Genomic DNA, 9,854 nt, shown 5'->3' on the forward strand with positions numbered 1-9,854 from the left:
CAGCCCGTGTCTTTTCCGGAGCCCTCCTGCCTCCGTTCCCCAGCCGCTGCGTTGCCGTGTGTCCCCCACACGCAATCTGGCCCCCGGTCAGAGAATTCGAGGCTAACGCTGGGTGCCGTTCTGTGCTTTCACTTTCTCTACGCTTCTTCCTCGAGCACTGGCTGTACAGCAGGAACTCGTGTTTTCCTCGGAAACCAAAGTGGATGTGCCGCAGTGCTCTCGACACGTGTGCCCCAAAAGTGGACGGGGGCGGATTGTGCCGCACGTGCTTCGACGCCCTGGAGTTAAAAAGCTGCTGACGTTGCTCCTCCAGGGGGTTGTGCCCGAGCGCGCTACACGGCCTAGTGTGTACGCGTGACGTGAACGATTCTGTGCGGCAGCGTTGATGCCTTGGTAATTTTATACGAAATCCTTTCCCCGGGTGCACAAAACCCAGAGAACCGTGCGGCTGATTTTTCCGAAGGACGCGGTGCACAAGAACGCAGGGCGTGTGTGCGCCAGGAAGAGCACAGAGCAACTCGTGGCGGGGCGGTGACGTGGGCGCCGGGCGTAGACATCGTGTTTTCTCCCCCTCCACTCTTCCCCCCCCCCCCTCCCCCCGTCTAGCCCTCTACCCCTTATTGCTCTCACATATCGAACTTTGGGGTGCGGCTCTTTGTGTTCCCCCACTGCGTGTGCACAACAGGGAACCTTTTTTTACGCCGGAGCAACGGACCAGTCTTTTTTCCCTTGATGTTCTGATTTTTCCTGGTGACGACTACCCCTGTAGAACAGGAAGGCCAGAGTTTTTCTCTACAGAGCGTTTCGGCCTTTTTTTACGCTGGAGCAACGGACCAGTCTTTTTTCCCGTGATGTTCTGATTTTTCCTGGTGACGACTACCCCTTTAGAACAGGAAGGCCAGAGTTTTTCTCTACAGAGCGTTTCGACGGAGTTCGTGCAGTGGGCTTTCGTCGAGGCCGTTGTGCTGTGCGATTCGAGACAAACATGTTCTGGGGTTTTCCATCTCCGGCTATTGCTTGTGCTTGCGTCATTTCGTCAGCTTTTTTGTCGACTTTCTGGTCTCCCCGAGAGGAGCGAGGAGTGAAACAAGAGTTCCCCTCAACTCAGCTACGCCCGGCCGCTGGAGCACCTGCCTTCGACCGTCCGACGACGAGGCGTGTCCCCTGTGTTTGTGCAGTCGTGCTCGTCACTCGCTGTAGGGTTTTCGGTGTCGGCTGCGGAGGCACCTCGAATTCCCTCGGATAGACGTTCCACAGAGCGCATTTGCGGACCAGGTGTATCTGCGCCACGCACGCCATGCTACGGGATTTTGTGGTCACGCCCCTGTCGCACGCTTCCGAATCTGTTTTACGGTCTGTCCTGGAAAAATTTTCAGGAATCAGACTCAGCCTCCTCTCTGGTCGTGTCCATCTGTGCATGCTGCCTGAACGGAAAGCAAGGTCGTCTCATCGTCGCCACCAGCTCTGGACGAAAACCGTTCCCCAAGAAAGCCAAAGCAGCAATCTCTCGCAGAATTGGGTGCAGCGTGTAGACACCTCGTGCAGAGTGTCTGTACACAGCTTTGTTTCCTCCGAGTGCGCAGACTCCCCCCTCCAGTGCTTCTGAAGGCTCCCGCTCCTCTCCCCTCTGTTTGTCGACGAGGCTCTCTCGAGGGCGAATCTCTCCCTGCGGCGTTGTGCTTTGCCAAATACCTACCAAGACCAGGTCCAACTCTTTGGCTTCTCCCGCACGGCCCTGCTGGCGCCGGCCGCGTTCCCGTGTCTCTTCCTTTCCGATGCCGCGCCCAGCGGCTTGCTCCGTGCGATTTCACTCGCTTTTTTCTTCTGCATATATGAGACTCTGTCGTCTCGCACCGGCGTGCGAGAGTTCTGTCTATACACCTCGTGTTTGGAGTAGCGAATTGGCGTGGCCGCTGCGTCTGTGACACACACCACAACTGCCCGCTTCACCAAGATGCCGGGGATGGCGCGCTGCGGAGGGAATTTGTGGTCCATGCTTGTCCATCGCTCGCCTAGTGCGACGTTGCACGGCGATCGGGCGTCGCCGGAAACTTCTCTTTCTCCGTCGCACAAGGCGGCGTACCTGACCCGTGACCAGGGAAGACGGTCTGCCGAGGCGTCCCAAAGCGGTGCCTTGGCTGCGTCCTCTCCCCACTCGAACGGGAAGACTCTGAACGCCAGCGGGGGCCGCGACCAGTCTTTCTTCTGGCCAGTGTTTGGCGGGTCCTCCCTCCACATCTCGGGCATCCTCATCCCGTACTACATCTGTCCCATCCTCCCGAACTTCCCCAAGTCGTCGTTCTACTCCGACGGCGCCTTCGAACCCGGTGCAGTGGAAGGCCCGAGTGCGAGGGTGGCGCTCACAAGCCCCCGCAAACAGAGTGTGGCCTTTGAAGCGGTGGACGATCTCCCCATGCAGTTCGAGAGCGGGCGAAACGTCGTCTCGAGCAGGTGTCGGTCAAGAGCTGACTTGGCGCTCGGCCCGGCCGAAGCGACGCGGAGTGAGAGCCGCAGCGTCATTCTAGGGCGCGAGAACGAGATCCGCGCCTCCAGGTGCGAGAACAAACCGGCTTTTGGCGCCGAAACGGATCTGCCGAGCTGCGAGTCTGCACTCGCAGCGGAGGAAGGCTCCTGTCGCGGGTTTCCCTCCGCATGCAATCAGGTGTCAGCCGATCCCGTCAGCGAGCGTCCCGTTGACTCCGCCCTGCGACTTTCCTCCTCTTGGGCGTGCAGAGAGATCGACTGTCTGACGTCGAAGGGGGGGTCCGCTCCCTCGCTCCGCGCCCGTCCCCGCAGCTTGAGTCACTTGTTTCACAGTCGGGTCCCCCGACGAGTCCAGTATCTGCTGCAATGGTCTATTCCGAATTTCCTCGTCCTCTTCATCTTCGCCTGCGTCCTGCCGGCGTGCCTCAAGTACAGAGCCCCCATCCACATCGATTTCGGTCTCCTTGTTCTCTTCCTCGCCAGCCTCCAGGGCTTTGTCGCCCTGAAGTCGCACGAGGAAGGCTCGAAGCCAGCGAGTCGCGGATCTGCCGGGCGAGAATCAGCGAGGCGTGCGTCGGTGGTGCGTGCCAAGCCAGCGAAAGAACCGGAAGATAAAAAGGCAAGTTTGGAGAGCGACACGGCGCGCGACGATGTGTGTGGTACAGCGCAAGAGCCGAGCAAACAGGGCGTGGCTGGCGAGACTCTCGCCAACTCCCTCAGTCGCTTGATGCCGCAGGACATGCTGTTTCAGATGCCGGCAGCGACTTCGATTCTCGGCAATGACGGCAAACAGAGACGCGAAGAAAATGGCGGGGCCCTGTCGCTCTCGCTTCCCTCAAACGTCTCGGTCGCGCAGTGTGCCCCGGAGGAAGGATGCACCACCCGCAGTCTCGCGGACGCTTTGCCTGCTTGCGCCGAGGCAGAATCGGAGGCGAGGGCGACGCTGAAAGAAGGGAATGGCGTGGACAACTTCCAAGCATCTAGCTCTCTCTCAAAGCAAGAAGAGGCTGACGGCGCCGCAGGGAAGGTCGAAAGGTGTTCGAACGCGTTGGGCGAACCGGAAGAGGAAGAACAAGGCGGTGCGGTGGAACAGAGTTGCCGCAAAACAGAGATTGACGCTGACACACTCGCAGTCCCCCAGGGCCATGCGCTCGTTTCGTCGGAAGAGGAAGGACAAGAGGACGGAGGCGGAGCCGGACACCACCTGCCGACAATCTTCGAACGCTCGGAGACGCCAACAGAAGACGAGGACGCGGAAACTTTGGAGGCGGACGCTGCGTCCGTTGACCGGACGGATTCTGTCGAATTTGCGGCTCCAGTCGCTTGTGCTCCTTCGTCTCCGATTTCTGTGTCGCCTTCTGTCAGCCGCGAGGTCGATGCCGCTCTTCTGGTCTCTGGACCGTCCCCTCAGTCACAAGACTCGGAGGCGAAAGGCGAGTCGGGAAAAGAGATGGAAGACGAAGCCGAGCAGCGTGAGGACGAGCCGGTTGCGGAGGAGCGTGAGACGAAGCTCATCAGCGACTTGGCGTCTTCTTTCTGGGGGTCTCCTCTGTCGCGTGCGTCGAACACTCGTGGCGGCGGGAAGAAGGCGGTGTCCTTTTCCGCACTGCTAACGGAAGACGTTTCGAAAGCGCAAGTCGCGGAGCAGACGGGCGAGACAGAGCAACCAGGGACTCCGCAAATTTCCGAGCAGACGGGAAATGTGTCAGGAGAGGCGGCACACGAGCCCGACTTTGGAGATGGGTTGCAGCGCTCCCACCGTGCAGCTCTCTCGCCCGCCTTGGCGCTTTTATACGATGACGATGCGGTATCCGTCTCGGAGGAAATCTTGTCGCTGCCTTCGCCCCCGCCGTGTGCCGTGGGTTGCGAGCGGTCCCGTCCGCTCGCGACTTCTCTGGATTTCCCCCCTCGCGGCCAGGCATTTATCGCGGAAGATCTGAGAGAGGCGCCGCGCGAACAAGAAGATGAAACCGACGAGGACGAGATTGCCGCTAAGGCGATGGCCACGCCGATGCACATTGGCGTTGACGTCGACGAGGGCGGGATCGCGGCGAATGTGAAGTCGTTTCGCAGCCACGCGTCTCTCTCCACCTCCTTCCTGTTGGAGAGCGAAGACGAGCGCAGCGACGCCGCGTCGGGAGTGTGTCCGGAGAAACTGGAGACGGGCGAGGACCGCCCGCAGATCCACAGTTTGGTGGGCCGTTTACACCTGCCGCTCGCTGCCTTGGCCGAGGACGCCGAGTTCCTGAACCAAGAGGGCGAAGATGGCGACAAGCTGCTCACGTGGAAGGCTGAAGACACCCGAAACACGACCGCAGACGGCGTGTGTGCCTTCTCGTCCGTTTCCTCCGACACGTCTCTCCTGCGTTCTCAGTCCCCGTGTACTCACGGAGTTGTCCCCTCGATGGTCGCCCCGGGCTTTTCCGGCCCGCGCGCGTCCTTCCCCCTGATCGCCGAGTCGCCTTTTCCTTTCGCCGGCGCTTCGACCGCCTCGCGAGAGCCTGGTCTCGCGTTCGGTGTGGAGCCGATCGAGCGAGTGCCGCGCCTCGAGGGCCAGGTGGGAGACAGATGTTCGGCCGGCTCTCCGGGCATCTGGGGCTTCCCTTCTTGGCAGTCCGAGGCGTCGAGTGACCCGAACTTCCCATTTGGAAATCTTCCCGAGTCGCTCGCGTTGTCGCCGGCGGCCTCGCTCGCGGCCGCAGTTGCCCTCGGCGCGTTCGAGCCCTCTCGAAGCCCCGCAGGCATCAGCGTCGAGACGCTCCTCGACCTGGACGGCGTCGAGGCGAATCCGCGACGGAGCGTGCGCGAGGAACCCCGAGAGTGTAAGAAGGCTCTCTCGGAAGAGGAGTGCAGCGAGACCGACTCGGTGTTCGTCCGCGGCGCCCCTTTCTTCCCCGAGTCGCGGCCGGCAGGTCCGCCGCCGTTCGGGCCCATGCACGTTTCTCCAGCGGAGAACGGCAACCTCCGCCTCGCCTCGCAGCGGCCTTCTTCGAGTCCGCCTCGGCCTCCGCCGCCTCCCGTGTCGCCAGCGCGATCGCCCTGTCCCTCTGCCCAGCAGGACGAGGAGACGGCGCCCGTGCCGGTCTCTGCGGCGCCCGCCAACAACGCAAAGCAGCGCGTGGCTCTGCAGCACTACATGGCCCTCGTTCGCGAGTGCCATCGAACCAGGGACAGTCGCGGGGCGATTCGAGTTCTCGAGCGTCTCCAGGCGGAAGGTCGCGTGGCCGCGGACACGCAGCTGCTGAACTACGTCCTCATGGTCTGCGTGTCCGCCAACGACCGCGTGATGACAGGTACGGCGCGGCGCCTGACGCGAAGGGGGCGTGGGAGGCGACGAGGCGCCGTCGGGTTCCAGACCAGGAGAGGCAGACCGCGCGACGCAGTTCTTTGTGTTTGCGGTGCGTGTGTGTGTGTGGCCTCGACAGGTCAACTGTTCACGTTCATGGAGACGACGGGATGTGCGGACTTGGTGACGTACAACACCCTCGTGAAGAGTTTCACTGGGAACGGCGAACTGCACGCGGCGGAACAGGTGCTTGCGCGCATGGAGGGGCGAGAGAACACTCTGGAGGACGAGCTGTCGGCGGCGTACGTGAGTCTCGGAATCGAGAGCCAGTCGGAGAAGGGCGTGCTGAAGAACAGGCCGAGGATATCGCCGGACGAAGTCACGTTCAACCTCCTGGTCAACGCAGCTGTCAGCGCCGGAGACCCCGACAAGGCGTGGGAGTACATTGACCGGATCAAGAAGGCGAACCTCCGCCCGGACAAGTTCACCATCAGCTCCATCATCAAGTCTCTCCAGCCGGCCCAGAACCAGCAGCACACGCGCCGCGCGTTCGAGTTGATGGACCAGATTGACGCGTGTGAAGACCTCGTCCTGTTGAGCACCTGCATCGACGCGTGCGCGCGACTCGGTGACCTCGACCGACTTGGCGCGCTGCTCTCGCGCTTTGAGAAGTCCGACCTGCAGCCGAACGCCCACGCGTACGGCACGCTCATCAAGGCGTACGGGAAACTCGGGAACGTGGCACGGGTCTGGGAGTTGTGGACGGAGCAGCAGCGCAGCGGCGTGGAGGCTTCCAACTACACGCTCGGCTGCATGATCGACTGTCTCGCGAGCAACGGGCTGATGGCCGAGGCCGTCGACCTCTTCGACAAGAGCGTCGCGGCAGGCTCTGCCGACGCCGTCCTCTTCTCCATCTTGGTCAAGGGCTTGGCCCGGTTCCGGAACCGCGGTGTGGAAGTCGCCCTCGGCGCGTACCGCCGCCTGAAGGAGAGCGACGCGGTCCCCGGCGCCGCAAAGGCCAGGGGGAACCCGTCCCCGAGTCGGCTCGGTGGCGTCGCGGAGGCGCGCGAGAGTCGCAGGCGCGGCGACAAGCGACTGGGAAACGAGAAGGGCGGGGCTGTGCGCGCCCCGGCCGACGAGGACCAGACCTGCTACATGAAGGCACTGAACACCATCTCGTTCAATTCGCTCCTTCACCTATGCGTGAGGTCGGGGCGGCTCGCCGACGCCCTCGAACTCTTCAAAGACATGCAATCCCACCCGCATGCGCAGCCGGACCTGATCACCTACAGCACAGTCATCAAAGGCCTTTGCTGTTCGTCCAAGGAGCACGCGCTCGACGCCGCCCTCGGGCTCTTTGAGCAAATGCAAAAAGACGCAAAGATCTCTCCCGACGCGATCGTGTACAACACCCTCATCCAGGGCGCCGCCACCCGACGAAACGTCACCCTCGTCGAGTCACTCCTTCTCCACATGCTCCAAAACAACGTCAAACCGAGCAGCTACACCCTGTGCCAATGCGTGAAGCTCTATGGTAAGTCAGTCAAATGGTCAATGCATATATCTATTTATCTATATGTATATTCCCATGATCTGTGCTTTTTGTGCAAGTTCTCCCAGTCTACCCCAAGTCCAACCGCAGGACTCTCGCTCATGTCTTTTGACACGGTGGGACGCACCGCTCATTACAACCCCAGAGAGGCTCTCTCAGTGAAGTGGGCGCAAACGTGCCGTATCGATTGCAGATCGCGGGAGGTGCTGAGACACGCGCATGCAAACGTGTGTAGGATGTCCATCCCCACTTGGCGATCTAAACAGGTGTGCGCCGAATCGTGTCTTCTTTTCCAGGCAAGTGTGGCGACCTCGCTCGGGCCCTCGAGCTGGCGCTGGAGCTTCCGCGCCGCTTCAACTTCGCCATGGACAGCTACGTGTACACGGCGTTGATCGCTGCATGCACTCACAACCGGGCGCCGTTTTTGGCGGCCACGCTGGCGCTGCAGGCTACCCAGGAGAACCAGGAGTTGCCGCCGGCTCTGTTGTTGCGGTTGGCGAATCACCTCCAGCAGCAACGCGACCTCGCCGAGAGAGAAGCGATGAATTCGAGTCTCCGCAACTTGCCGTTGCTCAAGAACTTGTGCCTCAGCGAGCCGACTGGGAAGGCCCTTGGTCTCTTTGGGCGCAGCCTGTCCCCCGCGGATGAGGCTAAGACGACCGTGGACGCCATCATCAGATTGCTCAAGCGCGCAGTTGGAGCCGTTGGGTGTGCTCCCGGGGCGAAGGAACGCGGCGACGAGTTCGCGTCGCTGGTGCACACTCCTTTTCCCGGCGAGGGCCAGAAGGAGGCTGTGCCCGGGGGCTTCCCGAACGGCCGGAATGCCGGGGCTGCGAACAGCAAGCGCTCGAAGCGCGGCACTGCCCCGCCTCCTGCAGACAGAGAGCGAGGCGAGAGAAGTGAAAAGCAAGGGGTATTCGGGACGACCAAGCGAAAGGCGGGCAGGGGCCAGGAGAGTTGCGAGGACGACGTCTACGGCGTAACTGCGCACGTCAACGTGCGCGGGTTCGTGCGGCAGGGAAGCGACAACTCCCACAAAGGGTACCCCCCTCAACGGAGACAGCCTGGAAACGCTGGGCCGCCGCCCGCGTACGGAAAGGGCCCGGCGCATGCACCGAGGGCGGGCGGCATGCCCCGTGGAGGCGGCGGCTTTGAGAGAGGCGTCAGCTGGCAAGCGAACCAGGTCGAGGCTGACGTGCCCCTGAACTTTGGCTGCGACGGGAAGCGCCACGTCCAGGCCAAACACGGCAACGGGGCGTCTTCGAGCGCAATCACGGCGGTCGGCATCTCCAAGGAAGCAGCAAAGGGTGGACGGAAGGGACCCTCGGGCGGCCGAGGCGCCGGACGCAACTCGGGGCGCGCTTTCGATGGCAGGACAACTGGTCTCCCGGACAAGGCCGAGAATGTGTGCAAAGAGAAGGACTTTCGCAGCCGCATGGGGCATGTGTGCCTGCACTCGCACGCAAGCTTGTGAGAGAAGTCATGGCTGGGTGGGGGCGACGCTCGTGTCTGCCGTTGGTGCAGACTCTGATGTGAACTGCGCTCGTCAGGAGTCTGTGCCGACCGGCGAGACCGTCCGTGGCGGTGCGTCTCTTCAGTAAGGCTCAGAGTTGACTTGGTCGTCTGAGGACGCACCCACGTGGAATGCGGCGCGCTGCTCGACGCGGAGCTCCTTTCCCCATTCCAGGTTGGCGACGGCGACGCGTTCTCGTCTTTTTCGTTCGCGGCTTCAACCGCTTTTTGCGGCAGTTTGTGTCGCGGCGAACGCAGCTCGGGACGCGCTTCAGGCTTGGCGGGTGTGTGTCTCCGTCTGTGTGCATGCGCAGGCGATACGTCCCGGGGAAAGTGCATGTTGCGTCGACGCACGCCGTGTGCGCGGCAGGCCTCGAGATTCCCACGAGTGGAAAACACCCGTGCTCCGAAGGCTGCACGCTCACTTGTGACGTGTGCTTCTCGACACTTGTGGCGCGATCCAAGCGAAAATCTGTAGACAGATGTGAAGGTTGGATTCGTGCGTTTCCTGATCTCCCGTCTGGCCGGCGCCGAGGAAGCGGCGGAGCGCGCAGTGCGCTCTCGGAGGCTCTCGGTCTCGGGCAAAGTGTGCACAGGGCACAATGGACTCTGGAGCGCTGTGTCTTCGTAAAGCAATGTACGCATGCGTTCACGAACGGTCTGTCTCGTGGCGAGGCTGGTGAAAGAGGGTGTGTTGGTGTGCTGCCGGTGGATCGAGTTTTGAACCGCGTACACTCAGAGGCATCTCCGTGTCTGCGAAGATCGCGTTCCCGCTTCCCCACGGTCCCTGTGTATTTACGTTTTAAGGTGAGAGCGGCGTGCGCGGTGGCAAGGATGAAAGCGTCCGTTTGTTTCCTCTGCATGTTGAGTATCTCGAGTTGTATGTCTGTGTTCAAAAATACACTGTTGCGCACGGCGTGTGGACCTTGGAATATTTACGGGTACTTTGGGGGGGGTTCCCGGTCTTCGGTGGTCAATCTATGATTCTGGCAGCGGGGTCGCGGAGCATCCTCTGAGGTG

The 9,854-nt window shown here is 61.8% G+C and overlaps 1 protein-coding gene across 1 annotated transcript; it reads left to right on the top strand.

Moving 5' to 3' along the window:
* Positions 1–1,954: 1,954 nt before the first annotated feature.
* Positions 1,955–8,796, top strand: NCLIV_066300 (putative PPR repeat-containing protein; the record flags this gene model as incomplete). The annotated part of the gene is made up of 3 exons (XM_003886181.1): positions 1,955–5,777; positions 5,910–7,304; positions 7,619–8,796. The coding sequence occupies 3 exons, from the start codon at positions 1,955–1,957 to the stop codon at positions 8,794–8,796; spliced, it is 6,396 nt and encodes a 2,131-aa protein (XP_003886230.1).
* Between the last annotated feature and the right edge of the window lie 1,058 nt (positions 8,797–9,854).

The sequence above is a fragment of the Neospora caninum genome, chromosome XII, assembly GCF_000208865.1.
Source record: "Neospora caninum Liverpool complete genome, chromosome XII".
Lineage (NCBI taxonomy): Eukaryota > Apicomplexa > Conoidasida > Eucoccidiorida > Sarcocystidae > Neospora > Neospora caninum.